The 20,507-nt window shown below is 32.9% G+C and overlaps 2 protein-coding genes across 24 annotated transcripts in view; one reads left to right on the top strand and one right to left on the bottom strand.

The window, feature by feature from the left end:
• LOC143240170 (protein yippee-like 1) overlaps positions 1 to 3,972 on the top strand; it is a 35,894-nt gene extending 31,922 nt beyond the window's left edge. For 18 of the 22 annotated variants that reach the window (XM_076482178.1, XM_076482174.1, XM_076482172.1 and 15 more), the window contains one exon: positions 1,193 to 3,972. In XM_076482178.1, the coding sequence (XP_076338293.1) occupies positions 1,193 to 1,297 (105 nt within the window). In that variant the 3' untranslated portion in view covers positions 1,298 to 3,972. Of the gene's footprint in view, positions 1 to 322 lie in introns of all 22 variants that reach the window. The other 4 variants (XM_076482181.1, XM_076482185.1, XM_076482183.1 and 1 more) reach the window with 1 other exon arrangement.
• Positions 2,458 to 20,507, bottom strand: part of LOC143240169 (transport and Golgi organization protein 2 homolog) — a 38,480-nt gene continuing 20,430 nt past the window's right edge. The window contains exons 4-7 of one of the 2 annotated variants that reach the window (XM_076482159.1): positions 18,872 to 18,942; positions 13,186 to 13,333; positions 10,639 to 10,749; positions 2,458 to 10,350 (exon numbers count right to left, since the gene is read on the bottom strand). In XM_076482159.1, the coding sequence (XP_076338274.1) occupies positions 10,173 to 10,350; positions 10,639 to 10,749; positions 13,186 to 13,333; positions 18,872 to 18,942 (508 nt within the window). In that variant the 3' untranslated portion in view covers positions 2,458 to 10,172. Of the gene's footprint in view, positions 10,387 to 10,638; positions 10,750 to 13,185; positions 13,334 to 18,871; positions 18,943 to 20,507 lie in introns of both variants that reach the window. The other variant, XM_076482161.1, reaches the window with a different exon arrangement.

Here is a 20,507-nt window from a genome sequence, read left to right as displayed (position 1 = left end):
TGTAAGTGTAGTAAACAAAATTTTTGCAGCAGATGCAGTTAAAAGAATATTTGTGCCACATGTGGTAAATACTGGTTACCTGTACCTAATACATGTAGAATACTTGCACTTTATAAACATAATTTTATAAATGCATTACTGCTAAAATAATATTTATTGTAAATAGATATATATATACTGGTTATACATATAATAAACATAATATATTTTGAACATGTGCAACTGGTTGTAAGAAGGCTAGTTTTATCTGACCATACTTTTTCTGATATGAAAAAAGCCTTTTATTTTAAAACCCACAACTAATGATGCTGCTCTTTATCAGGAACATGCTTTTGAATCGAGTCAGAAGTACAAAGAAGGAAAGTTCATTATTGAGTTGGCTCATATGATTAAAGAAAATGGATGGGACTGGTAATCTTAAGATTTGTTGCTTCTTTAGTTGGAACTGACTGTAGTAACTTTGAGAAGAACGTGAGGTATAATGGTGTGATCTTTCAGAGGGTTAACAACTTTACTACTTGTATACAGTTTTGTACAGTTAACAACTGGTATTTTTCCTGTTCAATTATCTAATCTGGCTTCATCATTGCCAGAGTATTTCACATTCAAGCATTTTGTTGCTCAACAAATAATTATCATTATATCTTATCCTTGTGTAAATAGCAATTAATGGAGTTGAAGACATTTTTGTACATAATTCTTATCAAATCATGAGGTCTAGCTCTTATCAAGAGTCATTTATTCTTTATTCTTTTTGCTTATCTGATTTTATACAGAGATAAATGAGACATAGCTATTTTCTTGTATATATTTTGCATGTTCTTTTTTAGAGAAATCATAATCACAGTAGATTGTACTGTATATAAAGATTTCATGGATTGCACGTGTCTGGAATGTGGGAGTAAATAATATTTCCATCTGTATTGAGAGGTTTGAATAATGTTTATGAGTTTGTCAGTTTTCTTGATATATTGTGTTAAAGGAAGGTTTGAAAGATACGTTAGAGAAATTAATAACTTTAGTTGAATCATTTGTATTCAGTATATCAAAAATGTGAATTTCTAGTTGTTTGATGGACAATAGCTATTTCTTTTATTTCTGCATAGTTGGATTGTTTTATCTAAAATTTTATAAAGAGTATTTTTCAAGATGTTTTAAATTTTAGTTGTCACGATATAAGTTTATGTTTTAGATTCAGATACTGGAGGCTGTATGGTATCATAAAAGTCAGGTGTTGGTTCAACCTACTGATTTGATGAAGGCTTCATCTCAAAGGTTGTCATCAAGGCAGACGTGATCCATAAAAACTTCAAATTCAGTACTTACTTTTGTGTCGTCTTTCCACAACTTTAATTTTGGATTTAATGAAGAGTCTTGATTTAGATGTTCAGGTAGTACGTTTTCAAGAAGTAGAGTAAAAGAAGTCTATTATTAATAAAAAAAAAAAAGTAAATTTTGTTATTCTGTATTATAGAAAGCAATAAATCAATGTTTTTTTTAACTGAGTTTCATTCTCAGTCTGTTACAAAAACAATCTAACTTTGGGGGATCTATTAAAAGCAGTACAAGTTTCTTATTTTTTATACATATGTATTATAAATAGTTGCATTTTATTATTTCTCAGATGAAATTTAATGTCTGTTTGCTTGCAGTATTTTGCTTCTGTTTTTGTCCTTCTCATGCAAGCTCTAAACATATCATCATCATGAATTTGTTTAATCTCTAAAGCCTTAAAATTCTAAAGATTTTGTTAGCAAATGACAGTCTTGGAGTTGGAAAGTAGAGGTGAGTAGTTAGTGCAGTAATCTTATTGATAAGTTATTGAAGTTTGTGTTTTTATTCAAATATTTTAGGAATAATAATGTTAGTGCTCTTGAGAGAAATTATCATTTATTATATTTTTGGTAAGTGTTATGATCTGAGGAGCTTCCTTCATTATTTTTGTTGAGTATGGTAAGTGTTAAGTTAACATACGAACTTTTTTAAATACTTGGCAATGTCGTAATAAAAGTAAGATATGAAAATTGATATTTAGTTTGAAAAATATTGTTAATGTACTTATATATTAGTGTGTGGTCAGTACAATATTAGAATAAAAAAAAGAAAAATTAATAAACTCTACTTTCAGTTTGTCTCAGTAAAGGAAATAGTGTTTTGTTTTTTTTCAATTTTAAAGGTCTTTGAAAGTATAATGTGTTACAACTGTTGAAATGTGATCAGAGTACTCTTGAATGAAATGTCATGTTCCTATTTACAAAATTATTCAAATTTAATAAATTGCTGGTTGCCTTTCAGTAAAATACTATTTGTAAATGTTCCTTTATTAAGCCCAAATCTGAGAATTCAATAATTTTTTTTAGAAATTCTGTTGATTTTATTATTTGATATTAGAATGTTCTTTGTGATTTTTCTTGTAGGTTATATCATACAAAGTATCACAAAAATCTGTGAAAAGTCTTCCTATGTTTTAACATTTTTTATTTAGTTTTTATTATGAGGAAACTATTAAAGAAGTTTGATATCTTTTCCAATAACTTTTTTTTTACTTATTCATAGAGTAACAAAGGATACAGAAACATACTATCTGATTAACTATATAAAATGGTAACCAATCTGTTTCTACATTAAAAATATAATGCACACTTTGAGTTTTGCCAAATTCTGGCTATTATTCTCTTTTAAAGTACTCTGTTTTTTTTTTTATAACATATCTCTGTTAAATTCATCTTTGTAATAAACTCAGTATTCATATATTTCACAACTTTCAAAAGACACAAACAATGGTGAAACTTTCAATGAAACAAAATTACCAATGTCTTAATGAGTTCCCAGCTTTCAAATGGTTTTTTGCAATTTTCAGAAATATTATCTTGAGTTTTGCATCATTGGTTTAGTTTACAAATGCTTAGTTAAATCAGTCATACAAGCTATCCTGATGGATATAAGGTTCATGTTATATATATATATAAAAAATTCAGCTTATCCTCAATTCATTGGTGAAATATTCAAAAAATAAATTATCAGATGTATTTGGTGTTAAATGGTTTCAACTATTCCTCCTCCTTATAACAGCACTATCTTTCGTTTCTTTTATCTCGTTTAACTTTAGCTTCATAGGACAATGTGTGACTGTAGAAACTTGTCTTTCTGATTCGAAAGTCTTAACTATTGCATATAAATATATAATATAAAACAAACTGTAAAATAAGTTACATTTAATGTAAACAAGACAGATTTAATAATGGAAATGTAAGGAGGAAGTGCTTTGGATAATCTCTTAAATTCTAAAGGTGCAGAATAGTAAAGCAGCTGTATTGTTTTGTTATTGCTTTTAGGCTTTATTGATGATTATTTTAATTTCCTAATAATGTATGTGCTGAAAATTTATTTTGATGGTATGTTTTGGAAAAGTAAGTCTATTCACTTTTGGACATCATAATTTTGTACAGACTGCTTATTTTTTTCAGTGTTTTATTTTATGTGATATCTTTCTACTTAGATTTTGTTATTTATATTACACAAAATGCCAATTTACAAAATGTATTATTTCATGATCATAAAACTTTTTATTTCTATAATTATCTGGTGATAAATTTTATAATACTTTACTAGATTTGTTGCTTTAATCATGATTCCACTTCAAGGTTGTTTTTGTGCTTTTAAATAGTTGTATTATTCGTGGTGACGGCCAGTCATTTATTGTGATTTACATGGAAGTTAAACTTATTGTAAGTAGAAAATGTGTATATGGATGTAACATTATTTGTTGGTTAGTTGAAGTTTGTGTAGTTGAGGAAGGTAAATTAATTTGCATGTATTTGATTCATTCACTTTTTCTTGCTGTAAGCTGTTTGAATGATATTTTGTAAAAGGTTGCTAGGAGAAGTTATTCTATTATTTGTGTACATTCATTTCAAATGTAAAACTAGTATATTTTCAAATAGCGTTCAAAATAAAACACGGTTGCTAACAGTTTAGTGTCATATTGTCAATTCTTTTAGATGGGTTTTAGTGAGAATCACTATTTTGTCCTAAAATAAGTACATAAATAACTTTAATTGGGCACTGAAACATCTGGTTTTAGTTTTAATAAAACTTTTTGAATTGGTTTAATTTGTAAACCTACAACATTGTGTATAAAAACTGGAATCAGTAAAGTTATGCTTAGCTTTAAGAATCATACAACAGTTTTAAATTTTTAAGATGTAGGAGCAATGGTGAATAGAGAAGGAAAACTTAAAACTGCAATAAGAATCTTAAAGTAGTTCTTATAAAATTTACCTAAGGCATTGGTTTGATTCTTAAGACAATATGTTACGTAAACCTTTTGTTCCTCAGTGTAAATAATACTTCTAATTTTATTGTATTTGGTAACATAACGTTTGAAACCATACATTCAGTTTTTAAAAACTAAATTCGGTGTTCATTGTTTGAACTCTTCATAACAAAAATGTTATAATTTGATCACTGTTACTAATAGATGACATCACTAATTTTGGTAAATAATTTAACCACTCATGTATTACTGATATTTTGTTCCAAGAATAACAAATAATCATCTATCCAGCAAAATTCACAAGTTTTAAATAAATGCATATAGATAAAAATAACAACAAATAATGAGTGGAGAATGAAAATTTTAATGGTTGATGGAAATTTGATTATGGTAGTTTATATTTATTTGTTAAAATTACGTATTTTATGGTTCACATATGATAGAGTTTTAGAATTATAAGTAAAAACTGTTAACTACATTCTTGGTTTGAACATCTTGATTGGGCATGTGACCAAAATTGACATATAAAAAATATAGAAGTCAATTATTTTCAAAGCACCTTGAATTTTGCTAGTTTTTTGTGTGTTTGTTTTCCACCCATCTTGCCAGGTAGTTAAACACACACTAATATTTTTCTTTCATACTTTGTGGTAATTCAAGCAAAAAGATCATTAACACATGGCTGTGATGCCAATTAGATATATGTTAGGTATGCAAATAGTAAATATTTGAATTAAACAGCGCGTGTACATGTGCATAGGCATAGAAGGAGATGTGATTTGAGTCTCCTAAATTGTATCCTTATACGTATAAAATCAATTTAAAATGTGTTGAAAACAAAACAGGCTTGGTATTTAAATGCACTGGTCTCGGAAAATGTTACAAAAATGTCTTTTGTTTGTCATTCATTTTCCTTCAAAAGTGGCGCCCTCATTTATAAATTTCACTCCCTTTCCACCCTTCCTCAGTAACTCTTAGGGGCTACAACCCTGTCTTCCGATGGGACAGCGGTAGGTCTTCGGATTACAATGTCAAACAAAGTCAGAAGTTTGATTTCCCTCTGTAGACACACAAGATAGTCCGATGTTGATTTATTATAATAAAACGCATCGAAATCCACGCTTATAACCCGAACTGTTGGGTTTCGATACTTGCGATGAGCAGAGCACCTATATCTTTGTGTTTAACATTAATTGGCGCTATTCTATAGAGCAGAGATTTGAACAGTGCAATAAAGAAAGGGAGCTCGGCCATGTCGCCGAAGTGGTTAGCGCGTGCACACTATATACGTGAAAGGAATTGACGAACTATGCGGCATTTTCTGAAGTGAAAGGTTAGCTCAGTTCTTTCTAGTTTTTAAGATGATACATATGGGATATAAAAGTATTAGGAATAACCGCTATGCCATTACCGTATCCAAAACTCGTTGTTTTTATTTAATTATTTCTTGTATTTAAGCACAAAGCTACTGAAACTGGTGCTTCTTGATGACGAGAGTGGTGCCGTGCCACCATGGGTATTGAAAACCGGTTTTTAACGTTAATATTCTTCAGGCGTACGGCCGAGTCACTGGAGGACAACTACTTAGATACTAAGGTATTATTCTGTAACTTTCAATACTGATTACAAAATTATTTTTCAAGACGATTTATTTGAGTTTTCATGGAAGTATGTGCTCACTATATCACCGAAATGCTTTGATAATTTTGGCTTTTAAACATTTTTCACTTTTTTGTATTTTGGTTTACTCGATTCAAAATAAAAATGAGATTGAAATTCCTTTCCCAAGGCAAATTTCTTTGAAAGCTCAAAACATAATTTATAGAATCTGTTAGCTTCAACAATGAAACGTCTTTCAGGAATGATTAAGCAATATATCTTTTGTAAGATCATGTTTTAGAAAACAAGGGTAAGATAGACTCGAAGAATGACCTAAATAACATTTTAAAATGTCTGCAATATTTTATGAGCATCACTAAATCAATCAATTTTTTTCCAAAACAGTTATTTGTACTAACGTAAAAACTATAACAAGCAGACATTTTCCACCTCTGATCGCTCCCCAATGGAACAGCGATATGAGTGTGGACTCACAACACTAGAAACTGGGTTTCGATACCGGAAGTGGGCAGAGCACAGATATCCCAAGATATATACCATTATACAGCGAGTCCAAAAGCATTAATTTCTTAAACTGTTCCCCCATATGATTCATAAAGTCTTATAAGTATTTGCAATATATTATGCAGTAAAAAACAAACAATTTTTTTTTCTGGGATACTCTAATTGTGCTGGTTAACACGTTGGCTGTCAAGCCTATTTTGTCGATACTTTCCACTAGTCATTTTACAATTATTTTTTTAGGAAGAGTGTGTATGTAGCCATTGTGTCCTATCCAATAAGTGGCCCTTTAAAAAGAAAACGGAGCACGACTCACCGGCAGGTCTTACTGGAAGACTATCACGTCCCACCTGCGGATCGTGTGGGATCCAACGTATTAAAACAAGCCATTAATTTTGAAATATTAACAATTAAACTAAAACTTTTTAAAGCAAAAACTACACGGTGGATTATCTATATTCTGCCAACCAATAACATTGAAATCTCATTTGAGGCGTTATAAGCTTCGAGACTTACCGCTGAGCCACTAAGGGGTAAAATTAAAAAGATCTACTCAACTCGTTGAAAATGTAATGTTTTCAATGTCCACTCATTGTCTACTCCATAATACTTTTACAATTCCAAATTTTTCTATGGTAAAACAACACATATTAAACCCTAATGTATAACTAAATAATTTTTCTACACGTAATTAAATCCGTACTGAAGTTAATAAAGGAAGTGTAAGTTAGTTTTTTTCATCTTAGTTATTACCGGGAAGCATACGCATACTACAGGTTTTTGTACCTATTTATTTGATACAAGAAAATCCATATTTTTTGTTTATATCGTGCATGTAATCTTAATTTAGACGTCGAATAAGTAAGCCATCAGGTTCCTCTCACCCTACTTACCTAGTGAACTAGGTCAGTCAACTAGGGTATCACATTTACCATAAAAAATTACTATATACGTGAAAGGAATTAACGAACCATGCGGCATTTTCTGAAGTGAAAAATTAGCTCAATTCTCTCTAGTTTTGAAAATAACACATACTGCAGGAAACAAACTAAAACAACTCATTCCTAATTGAACTTTGATTATGTTTTTGCTGGAATAAACATTGCTTCACTGTGTTATCTTATATTTAGTCTCGTTCTTTTTTCTTTGAATTCAGTCACAGGCGGATAATTCATATTTTTTATCCGTCATACGTTTTTTTGTCCGACCTCCTGTTGTTTTGCGTGATTTCTACTATGGAAATCAGTGAACTTGAGAATACTACACAACATCTTTAATATTTTACCCCAATGGCATAGTATACATCTGCGGACTTACAAGAAACCGGGTACTGACACCCTTGGTGGGCAAAGCACAGATAGCCTTTTGTGTAGCTTGTTGCTTAACTAAAAACAAACAGACAAGCCTTTAATATTCTATATGTTTCCATCTTAAGGAATTAAATGCACAATTTTACACTATGTAACACAATTTTTACTTTTTATTGTTCCTGGGCAGAAAGTGTTATTTCCAAATTGCTTATGCCTAAAGGAAAAGAACCTATATTTTTCTTCAAACTTTGCTTTAGTGACCTGGGAGCGTATAAAGAAAACATAGTGGAAGACTATATTTGGGGGCTGATACATGAAAGTGATTTACATTACAGTCGCAAATCTCAAAAAACTACTTACTTCTAAACATCTTTGTATAATTTTAGTATAAATGCATGTAAATCTTGATTCATATGTTGTTTTATTCAGACCTTATGTAAATGAAAATGTGCAAATTTGCCCGTTTTTACATAGAAAATAGGTTAATTTTTAAATTTCATTATTCAGGTTAGTTTAGTTAGTTAGTTATCATCATTAGATTCCATCTAGGAACATAGGGCCGCAATCGCTTGCGGATTCTTCAACAAGTATTTAAGTGAGTAGGTTGTTAGCCCACTGCACCGAGCTGTCCTTAATTTAGCAGTGTAAAACTAGAGGGAAGGCAGCTAGTCATCACCAGCCACAGCTAACTCCTGGGCTACTCTTTTATCAACGAATAGTGGGATTGACCGTCACATTATAACGCCCCCACGGCTGGGAGGGCGAGCATGTTTGGCGCGACGCGGGCTCGAACCCGCGATCCTCGGATTACGAGTCGCACGCCTTACGCGCTTGGCCATGCCAGGCCTAATCCAGGTTACAAAATCAAAGTTTGAAGGGAATAATGGCCCTTTTCTGTACTTTTACAACATAAGCAATTAAGAAATAACACATACTATCTAGGAACAAAATTTGTGTTATATAGTGTTATTTGTGTTTGCTTAGTGAATACACTTTCAATATATTTCTGACTAGTAGTCCAAAATTAAAATTGATTAGCAACTTTTGAGTTGTGAAAGTGTTACCCTTTAATTAAACATGTAAGCTAGAGCTTCGTTATATTAATTTTACGCTTAAGTCCACTTTACACTTCATATACATACAGAGTTTTACCACGTTAAATAAAGCGACATTTAGGGCCTTGCAATGTCATTACAGTCCATGTCGCTACATCCGATCATACTCTATTTGACGTTAGTACTTTCTGACAGTAGTCCTGCATTATAACCTCTATTGCCTATGTTTCCGTCGTAAAGCTATCATGTACAAAGCACTCTCTTTCTCCCTATAGGGCTTCCCAAAATTCATCTAATATACGAGGATGACGATTTTTCAGCGCTCGTTTCAACAGTCTGATTGCAAATAAATCCATAGGTGCTGTGTTTGGTAACTTGACTGGAATGTATTAGTATATAATCGCAGGAATACCTGTTTTATTCTTCAGCCGTTTCAATTATCCAAAGGTTGAACGTATATGTCTTGGAATCATCTTCTGTACACATGACTTTTGTCACTTTTCCAAATATATGATTTTTTATTCATTTTCGTACTGTTACCTGGAGGATGTGGACGGCTTTTTCCATTGAACTTTGTGTTTGTGAATTCTAATCTACAACAAGATGATAAATTTTGCTTATCATGACTTGAGTAATATATGTTGCAGGTTTCTTTCTTGATTGTTCTGGTTCTCCAAGTTGATCCACGTCCATTCATTTCCAAATGCTGTTAAGCATGAGGGATTATCTAAATTCCTGACTTAAACATGAATTTATGATTGGAGTGTATGAATATTTTGTGTCTGAAAGGGTTGTTACATACCTTCCCAACACAACGCCAACCATTTTGACACTGCCCTCCCGGTCACATAGCGGCATATCTTTGCACTCTCACCGATAAAAACCGAGTTTTGATACCCGTGGTTGGCCGAGCACAGATAGCCCATTATGTAGCTTTGTGCTTAATTATAAACAAACAAATAAATTTTTGACATAGTAGTTCACATACGTTATTTTCCACTGTGACTTTTTTATTAGTTGTGTTTGTTACGTAACTTCCTGACTTCTTTATTCAAAATCGTTTTAATATAGCACAATTCACACTGTATGTATTACAATGAATGTCTCACCGAGTCACAGTAAAGCTTTGGTACTTCATAAGTAGATGATACATTTTAAAATTATTTTTTGCTTGTTACTTTAATAAGTAAACGTAATAAGTAAAATGAATAAACATGGATACTAATTGCATTACAACAAATAATAAAAAAATATTAAGAAAATAACAACAACAGAATAACAAATAGTATACGAAAACAGAATTTGTAATTTTAAAAGGCAATTAAATCATTGCATTATAAAAAGCGTTTCATAATTTATGATCAAACTGACTGTCGGAGTTTCAACAAGTCTTCACCCAACTAGTCAATGTCAGAGTTTCGAAGTGAAATGACTGTTATCTTGAATTGGAAACTGTATTCTAGTGGTAAGCCATTGCTTAGGGTCTGAGAAATCCTCCAAACCAGTGATTATCCAACCTTTATCCGACATATTACTCTCTACGAAGTCGACGTTTCCTTTTTCATCCACCAAAACGATGGAGTGCGTCCTGCACATCACAATATATGTGAAGATTTTTCAGTCACTATTATTAAACAGTCTGGATTGTCATATACAATGTAGATTTTCTTTTTGAAAATGTGAGAGTAAATTATAATAATGAAAACTGAAAAAAATTTTAGGTCAAATAATATATATTGTCTAAATTAGGTTCTACAACTCAACAATAATAATGTAAAGCAATTATCAGAAACGACAACGTGTTGCAGGATAGTTTCTCAGTGACTGAAGTTAGAGTTCTTTGTTTCTGTAAACTTTCTATGGGTAAAACTTAAACCTGGAACCGTAAAGGTTGTCAGGCATTTTTACAAAGATGGAGCTCAATTTCTTAATCGCGTTTGGAAATCTACCAGCCGCATCACTTTCAAGTTGGGGGTCAGGGTAGTGACTAGTGAAAGTAAAAAAAAAAGAGATACTCATCACTTCCACTAGGTGGAGGTAATCAAAACATCATTATTATTATTCTAGTTTATGATGGTCATCATCATCAGTTCTACTGTTTATTAAGACATGATCAGTTTTAATGTTTCTCGAATAAAAACGTTGTTTTCTAACACCAACATTGTGAATGATCATTTTATGCTGTAAACCCGTGAAACGCGAATATTTTATTGTGCACAACATCTAGTTTGGTAAACCATGGCCATCGTATGGAACATAACGCCTAAATTGGCGAAATGTGAAAGTATTATAGCATCTACATTGACAAAATATAATCATTCTACGGTGTATAAAGCTAAAAATTAGTGAAGTATGATCGTGTTATAGTATTTAATGTATAAGGTAACGAAGGTTTGTTTAATTTAGTGATGATGATCCATCATACATTAAGTTGAACCTTTATTTAAAAACCCTCCAACCTGAATTACATTGTGAAGTTGAAAACACCTGAATGTGAGATCCATTTCACAGTTCAGTCCTTCGTCATAATTAGCACTGCTGTAGAGAAAGGACTATAAAATGCAAAAAAAAAAAAAAAAAGTGCGTAAAAGCTATTAAATGAAACTAGGCGTGGTTTCAGTACCCTGGATGGAAGTTATGTAAATTCATGACTAATAAAAGGTTATCTTAGGACATGAAAGTTTGTTTCATTTATATATAATTAAAAAACAATAACAATTTAAAACACCTATAAAAACAGCAAAACACAAAATCGTAAACCAACAAATAGTGGGATTGGCTGCCACTATATAATGCTCCCACGACTAGAAGAATGAACATGTTTAGTATGACGTTGATTCAAACCCGCGACCCTCAGAGTAGAAGTGGAGTGCCTTAACCACCTAGCCATGCTAGGACCAGGTTTAAATGTTAGACAAATTTGTTTTGTTCTACTTGAACAAATTATATTTATTGTTAGATCTCCGCGGGTTCGTATCCACATCAAACTGAATGTAAACTTGCCCTTTTAACCATGGGGGCGTAAAAATATGTAGGTCAACTTCATATTTCGATGCCGAAAGAGCAGCCCAACATTTGGCGGTTTGTGGTGTTGACTCTATCGCTATAAATCAGGGACAGCTCACGCGAATATTTCATGATGAATAGAAACCCATTATAAGTAAAAATGTTTTCTCAAGCTGTTTGGAGAATACATTTTTAACACAAATATTCTTTGTATAGCTCTGTGCGAAATTAAACATCACGTGTGACTTAATATAATTTTTTTACATTTATCTATATTTCAGAAAGTTTTGTTTTGCGTGTGCTTAGGTTACATTTTAAGTTTAACTATTTTCTCTTTTTATTTTGTGGTTGTTGATATCTTTGCTCGCTTTCACACGTTCCCTCATTATTATGTATGTTTGTTACTTCCAGAGCTCACTGATACACACACATACACTTACAGTGTATGGAACTTCTAATTCGTTCTAGAATTTTGTTGCAATGTTTAACAAATTGTATACATAAATGTCCGTGGCCGGGCATAGTTAGGGAGCCCGACTCGCAAGTTCAAGTTCGCGGATTCGAACCCCGCCACACCAAACATGCTCGCCCTTTCAGCCGTAGGGACGTTATAATGTTACGTTCAATCCTATTCTTTGTTGGTAAAAGAGCAGCCCAAGAGTTGGTGGTGGGTGATCATGACTAGCTGTCTTCCCTCTAGTCTTACACTGCTAAATTAGGGACGGCTACTGCAGGTATCCTTTGTGTAGCTTTATGTGAAATTCAAAAGCAAGAAAGCAAACAAAAATCTTTAAAGTTAAAAACGTTTATAACATGAGGCAATTATATAAACCATAAAATATATTCAGTTTAAAACAAAAGTGAGACACGTTTCCTGTAAACGGTTTCTTTTGTGATGTGGCTTCCAAGACCTATAAGATAACCTTGACACTTAAGACTACGATGCAAATATATGAAAGGAAATACTTTACGCTTCGTTAAACACTTGAAAGTTCCAAACTTTATGATGGACACGTACATTGTCTAGTGGCGTAACTACAAAAATGTTCCCCCCAAGAAAGTAAATGGGCTCCCTACATTTCTCTCCTTATAACTATAGTTACAATTCTGGCTGACTGATTAACTTAGTAGAATAGTGTAACTACCTCTTAGTTCAAATAACTTAAATTATATGTCTCTCCCATTGCAGGAAAGTTTTTAAGTTAACCTTTCCCTACTGACCCTATTTTACCACTGATAGTGACATTCAGAAATTGAGTACTGATCAGCACATTTCTTTGTGAGGAGTGTATAGCATATTAATGTTTGTTTTTCTCAAATAACATGCACAAAAATTAACTTTTGCAACTTTTGAATTAACGATTATCCATACAATGAATGGTTAAATAATCTGTTTCTGGATTTTACACAAACTTACAGTGTTTCATCCTGTAGCATTGTAAACAGTTCTTTCACTAAACTGTTTTTCGTATTATTACGTGATATCACGTGGTGAAATACTTTCTCACCATATTCAGTTTTCTTCCATTTTTTGTCTGGTCTGTTGTTTCCAAAAACATGTATACCTTGAAATATAAATAAATAATAAATAGTCAAAAGATAACTTATGAATAACATATAGACTGAGACCGTAAATGACATAAACAACAACTTAAAACAGACAAGAAACGACTAAACTTAACACTTAAACACATTAAAGTTAAAATTAATTTTGCAAATATATTCAATTCATTCGGAAACGGGCCTGGCACGGCCTAGCGCGTTAAGGCGTGCGCTTCGTAATCTGAGGGTCGCGGGTTCGCGCCCGAGTCGCGCCAAACATGCTCGCCCTCCCAGCCGTGGGGGCGTTATAATGTTACGGTCAATCCCACTTTTCGTTGGTAAAAGAGTAGCCCAAGAGTTGGCGGTAAGTGGTGATGACTAGCTGCCTTCCCTCTAGTCTTACACTGCTAAATTAGGGACGGCAAGCACAGATAGCCCTCGAGTAGCTTTGTGCGAAATTCCAAAAACCAAACCAATCATTCGGAAATATTTTTGTAGCAAGTAGCATTTAAGACATTTAATAAAAATATAAAAGTATTAACCAGAGACTCTAAATTGCTAAGACTGTCCTCTGAGCCCAAACAGCGTAAGATGTGGATACATTCCCACACAATGTGTATAATAATTTTCTATTACAACATTCTAAATCCTGAACAACTCTTTCTTATTTCCTATATTTGTTACACATTCAAATTTTTCCCATGCGTTTTACTTTCCAGCAGCTTACTAAAGCCACAAGAATAGTTCCTTAAGTGGTAATATGATAATTCAGTTTAACATTGTAAAATAGGCATTACTTTCAAACTGGTCTTTTTGTTGTTGTATACTGCAAAAACGTACAAGCATCTCTGGTGCTTCATGGTTGTGAGGAGTGTAAACAAACTAGTCAAATGTGCGGTAGAAAGCTGTATTAGACATTCACTGTAGTCACTGTATGGAGGTAAGATTGCCCTTAAAAAAGTCATATATATTTTTTTTTAAAACTGCTCTTATAAGAAACGAAATCGTAAAAATTTGAAGATAAATCATTTTTAATTTACATTATACACTGTACTTATTTACTTTGTATCATATTAAATTATCACTATGCATTTAATTCTACGTATGAATCGCTTGTTTACATTCATAAGTTTTAATGGTGTAGTTCATTATTAACAAACATACTGATATGTACGTGTGCTAATTTTTCAAGCTACGATAAAAATATTCAGCTGGGTACGGAATAACACTTGATGTGCTACTGCATGTGTTTATTGCAAATAGTTTAAAGTGCTCGGAAATAACACTCTACTTGTAAATTATGTTGAATCTTCATATACTATAGGGATTCATAATATGACTCAACGATTTTTTTAAACATTTGACATTAAATAAGTCCACTTATTTGAATTATTACATAATAAAGTACGTTAAAAATTGGGTTTTGATGCCCACGGGGGCACAGCAAAGATAGCTCATTGTGTAGCTATACCCTTCACAACAGATACGCCCACTAAAATGTGAATATTTTGAATACTTAGAATACAACAGAAATCTTAGGAGCGTAATCAAACTGGTCGCAATAAACAGTTTAGATTTCATTAGGTTTGTAGAAACAGGTCTTAGCGATGTACGGTCCTTGGTACTAATGAAATCGTTATAATCATGTCTAATCAACAATCATATCATAGAAACATTTTATGTTATCGATAAGTGATATTGTGACAATGTCCACATACAACTCACTAATATACAATGTACCAATGCACATACATTTCATCACTGCACATGATGTAACGGTAAACATGTAATTCAACATTAATGATATTGTGGCAATGTACACATACAACTCACTAATATACAATGTACCAATGCACATACATTTCATCACTGCACATGATAAAATATTGTATGTAAACTTCCTAAGTGTATACTGTTGTATCGGTTCCAAAGACAACCATGGTGTTGACCTTTAGCTTGAAACCACTTGCCTTTCTATGCATTAATGAAACTGTTGTAAGATCATGTCCGTACAGTATCAGAAAACTCATTTGTTGACAGGACATTTCACACTTCTTGGGATTATACTTAACGTCTCTTTCGTCGACAAATCCAGAACTTGTCTTTATTCCTTTACAACCATTACTGAAGGTTAATCAAGGGAAATCGAGATAGAACACACAGATTCAAATCTGAAACAGGTGCATTACATAACTAAAAAAAACAACAACAAATTTTTGTAACACATTTATTACAGTAAAAGGTAATTTTTTCTCGACTTCTACTTGGTAATATCCTCAAATCACACCCAATCGTGAGGACTCAGTGAACTAGATAAACTAGATGAAAGTATCTAATGTTCTCGTACAAATACTAGCGTCCGAAGTTAATTCACTGAAGTTTGTAATGTTCGAGATCCTAGTCAACTATCTGTAGTTTTCTTATGAATAAGCGTTTGCCACAATTATAGCTTCAGAGGCTTATATTATACTAACTGTAGCGATCCAACAATACTAAATTGTCCCTTGGTGCGTCGATTTATAAACATTTAGAGTGAGGTTCTCGAAAGTTCGGTTGGCAACATCTTATCTAATTTTTGGCCGTAAGAAATGTCTTATAATTTTGTCACAAATCTTCTTAACATCTAGATGAGCTTCTAATTGGAAGCTCATGGGCAATTTTTAAAATTTCAGAACGATATACTTGTGGAACAACGATTTGATAAATTACAGCCCAGTCCTCTGAAGATGACACATTTGGTCATTTTCTCATGAGCACACCATTTTTAAAAAAGTAACCATTTGGAACTTTCTCCAGTTCATTATTTGGGAGTGTATATTTGAATAATGAAAAGACCTGTGGATCGTATTCTTGCTCATCAATCAGTTTACCTCTCGCAAACAGTACTTCACTAGTTGAACCAGATTCCATACGTCCATCATTGTCACTCATCAAGGATTTGTAAGTAGAACAGTTATTCACGAGGTTCCTATTGGATCCAAAAATGTCTGAGACAGATTTATGATATCGTCCTCTGAATACATGTCTATCATTTGTTTTTAGCTAAATTTCGTAGCATGAGTTCGAAGCACATTACACGAAGGAAACATGTCTCGATTCTTTTCAACAATATTATCATCCTTAAATGAAACAGTTATCGGCTCACTAACCATTTTGGGTTCGGCAACAACTTTTCCCTTAGTAAAATCGTTTCTCAACAATAATGATACACTCTGAATTGGCAGATTATGTCTTACTCCAGCCACAACTTGTCCAGAAACTAGGTCTGATGTTGAATAAATGTTATGAGAAGGAACATTAATAAATCCATCCTAAATACACTGAGCAATAACAGACTCACAAGTGGTAGAACTCAAATTTAAAGGCAGTATACTTTCTAACAACAATGATTGAAATATGTATGGGTATGAGATTAGCAATGCCATTTTTCAAAGACACAGAACCAACATACACAAAAGATTTAAATTCCTACATAACTACATCAGCCTTTTTATCAGTGGCCAAAACAACAACATCTGGTGATCTGGTGAAACTACGTTCATATGTTGCTTCCATTTTTTTTTTTTTTCTTTTCGGAACTTCAACAAATCAGACGCAACATGACTAGGTTTTTACAAAAATGGCAGATAGGGTTTGATGGCTCTGATAAAGTTTTATCTTGACTATCTGAAGATTTCAAACTAGAAGAGTTTGATATTTTTTAGAACTATCCCCAACTTCAATAGACTGAACAGGTACAAGTTTTTCCTGATCTGGCAGGAATTTCTTTTCATGAAAAGTGGTCTTATGTTAAAGTGTAATCATTGGAAAGAGCAGTTGTTTACCGTAGTGTTTCAACTTTTTTAAATTCAAGTAAGTTTTCAAATCGTCACTTGTACAGTGTTTAAATTCCTCAATTAACCATAATTGTCTTAATATGTCGAAACTGTCGCCAATATGCCTAGAATCGTACCATCGATCAAAATATAAACCTTTTTTATGAGCGAATTCCATATAAGTTTGACTATTGTGCTTGCTATAGCCTCGAAATTTTTGGCGATTTGTATGGTTTGAGAATAGCTACTTTAACCTTATCATAATCCATACAATCTTCTTGAGACAAAGTGGCATAAGCTTACTGTGCTCTACCAGTAAGAATACTCTGTAATATTAATGATAATTTTTCGGTGAGCTATTTCATGGTTTGCATAATTTTCTTGAAATGTTGAAAATATCAGTCATTTTTATTTTTAATAAATGGTGATACTTTAATATGTCTATTGAGTTTAAAGTTGTCCTTCTGCCTTGGTCGATAGCAGTTGAGTTTCATTCCCATTTCTTTCAGTCTACTTTCTTTTTTGGCTTTAATACGGGCTTGTTAGGTCTCGAGACGTTTACTTTCTCTATCGGCTTCGAGACGGGCTTGTTCGTTCTCGAGACGTTTATTTTCTTTTTCAGGTTCGATACGGGCTTGCTCTTTCTCAGCTTTGATGCAGACTTGTTCAAGCTCGATTTGTTTGAGTTTTGGCTGGATTTTTAACTTATCTTTATCACTCAGCTCTAGTTAGCTAGTGGAGACACTATAATATTTTTCTAATGCTTCCTCATAGAACAAATTATCGACTAATATTTCAATAATAGGTTTATTAGCTAATTTTCTCTCATTGATTTCTTAAATCCCAATTCTAAAATAGTGGCGTTATCATGCAATTTACTTTTGTCATTTTTCTATGTTTTCAAATGATAATCAAGCTGCAGGTACGTCAAAACTTACAATACATTGGGGTTAAACAGTCAGAAATGAATAGAAATTTTCTGAAAATTAGTAAAAGGACTTTAAAATATTATTCAAAAACTAACCAGTACGATATTTAATGCAAGTAATACCATATTTTAAATAACAGCTATTTATTATTGCAAAACAAAGATATATTGCTAAACGTTTGGACCATTACACCTTCATTAGGACAAACAAAATACTTGCTGACTGACTCACGCTTATAAAAATGATTTAAATTAATTATTATGTTTTCTGGATAATAAGTCGTATTTTATTTATCTTTTTAAATAAAACACTGTTGTGAGTAAAACATTGAGAGAATGATATTTTGGTTTAAATTTAATTATTGGGAATAGTGTTACTTCTCTCCTATGTCCCGGCATGGCCAGGTGGGTTAAGGCGTTCGACTCGTAATCTGAGGTTCGCGGATTCGAATCCCGGTCGCATCAAACATGGTCGCCCTTTCAGCAGTGGGGGCGTTATAATGTGACGGTCAATCCCACTATTCGTTGGTAAAAGAGTAGCCCAAGAGTTGGCGGTGGGTGGTGATGACTAGCTGCCTTCTCTCTAGTCTTACACTGCTAAATTAAGGACGGTTAGCACAGATAGCCCTCGAGTAGCTTTGCGCGATATTCAAAACAAACAAACAAATTTCTCGCCTTCCGGTTCTTAAGTTTATGATCTAGGTGATTTACGTTCAAGTTCTAAAAGGTTATTAGTCAGTTATCACGCATTACGTATATTTGTGAAGGTTACCCCTTGATACTTTAATTATGAACTATTTATTTACATTAATACTTACCAGGACCTAAAATAGTAGGTGGTTCCTCGGATCTATTGCTATAGTAGTAGGCGTGAACACCATTTGATGGACTGTTGAAAATAAAGTACAAAAAATAGATATATATTCACTTATGTAAGTAAAAACATATTGATTTTACTTATTTTACTTGTAAAAGAACAAAACAGAGACAAAAATCACCATTCTGCAAAACAGGTATAAAACTAGAGATTATGACAGTTGAATATGATAAGCAATATATCTCAAAAGAAGTCCTAAAATACCAAGTACGTATCTGGGTCAGCCATATTTAACAATTCTTAAATAGCTTCTAATTGATCTGCATTGCGGTAGGAAGCATTTATGGAGAGATTACGTCATTACCACATTGCTATTTCTATGGGGGTCTGGGGACTAACTCCCCCGAACATTTTTGAAAATTAAATTCTATGAGATTGAATCTTGAGCCATTTATACTATAAATACTACATACACACAACACACACCTTACGTAATGTATTGAAATAAAAGAAGCAAGGTATAAACAAATGACCAATACATGCCATGAAAAATGTGGACAGAAATATTTAAGGAAGTACTAAAACACCAGGTTTATCTTTGAATCGTTGAGCATGTTTTACAAACTAAAGTTTTGAAAGAGGTACTAAAACATTAAGTTTGTGCATTAATCATCAGCCGTATTTGATATACAGAAATTTCTAAGGAAGTTCAATTGCAAAGTTGACGTATACCCACCACTAGGATGTTTCAAAGAATTAAGACAGTTATCAACTTTAAACTACACCATTACTGAATCAAACTTTTGAGGGTAGTAAGGTCATAGGCCATGTTTTTTCCGATGTTCAATACACGAAAAGCGTTTCGGAAAACTGAAATTATTTCCCTGGATGGTTTCTGTGCTGACCAAATTTTAACCAAATTGTTAAAATAAGATAAAACAAAACCTTGCATTTGTTTAACATATTCTACATCCTGAGTTAGAGGCATAACATCTTCATTGTTGTATGTAATGAAAGTTTGACCTGTTTGCTGAAATTGATGGAAGGTCTCGTTTAATAACTTTGTATCGACCGAGCAAGACGTGTAACTATAGTTTTGTATCAACTGTATCGAAGTATTTATTGTCACAATTTCGTACCAGAAAGCATTAAATAATAAAACAAAACTACAGTTTCGATTTTCGTAGGTCTACCTTGACTAGTCTTAAGAAATGTAACTAAATGTAGATTTTTACCGACTCCAAATGGCGTAGTTTGTTTGTTTGTTTTGAACTTCGCGCAAAGCTACTCGAGGACTATCTGCGCTAGCCGTCCCTAATTTAGCATTGTAAGACTAGAGGGAAGGCAGCTAGTCATCACCACCCACCGCCAACTCTTGGGCTACTCTTTTACCAACGAATAGTAAGATTGACGGTCACATTATAACGCCTCCACGGCTGAAAGGGCGAGCATTTTTGGTGCGACCGGGATTCGAACCCGCGCCCCTCACATTAGGAGTCGAACGCTTTAACCAACCAGGCCATACCGGGCCTCGTAGTTTGTATGAGGCGAAATTATTGTATTTCAAATTATAAAGTTAAAGAAGATAGGAATTAACTGGAAAGCTTTGAACGCTTCTGCACTAAGAATAAAAAGGT

The sequence above is a fragment of the Tachypleus tridentatus genome, chromosome 13 (genome assembly GCF_004210375.1).
Source record: "Tachypleus tridentatus isolate NWPU-2018 chromosome 13, ASM421037v1, whole genome shotgun sequence".
In the NCBI taxonomy this organism is placed as follows: domain Eukaryota; kingdom Metazoa; phylum Arthropoda; class Merostomata; order Xiphosura; family Limulidae; genus Tachypleus; species Tachypleus tridentatus.
Note: the sequence above shows the minus strand (reverse complement) of the source record. Positions and strands in the feature narration are given on the sequence as shown.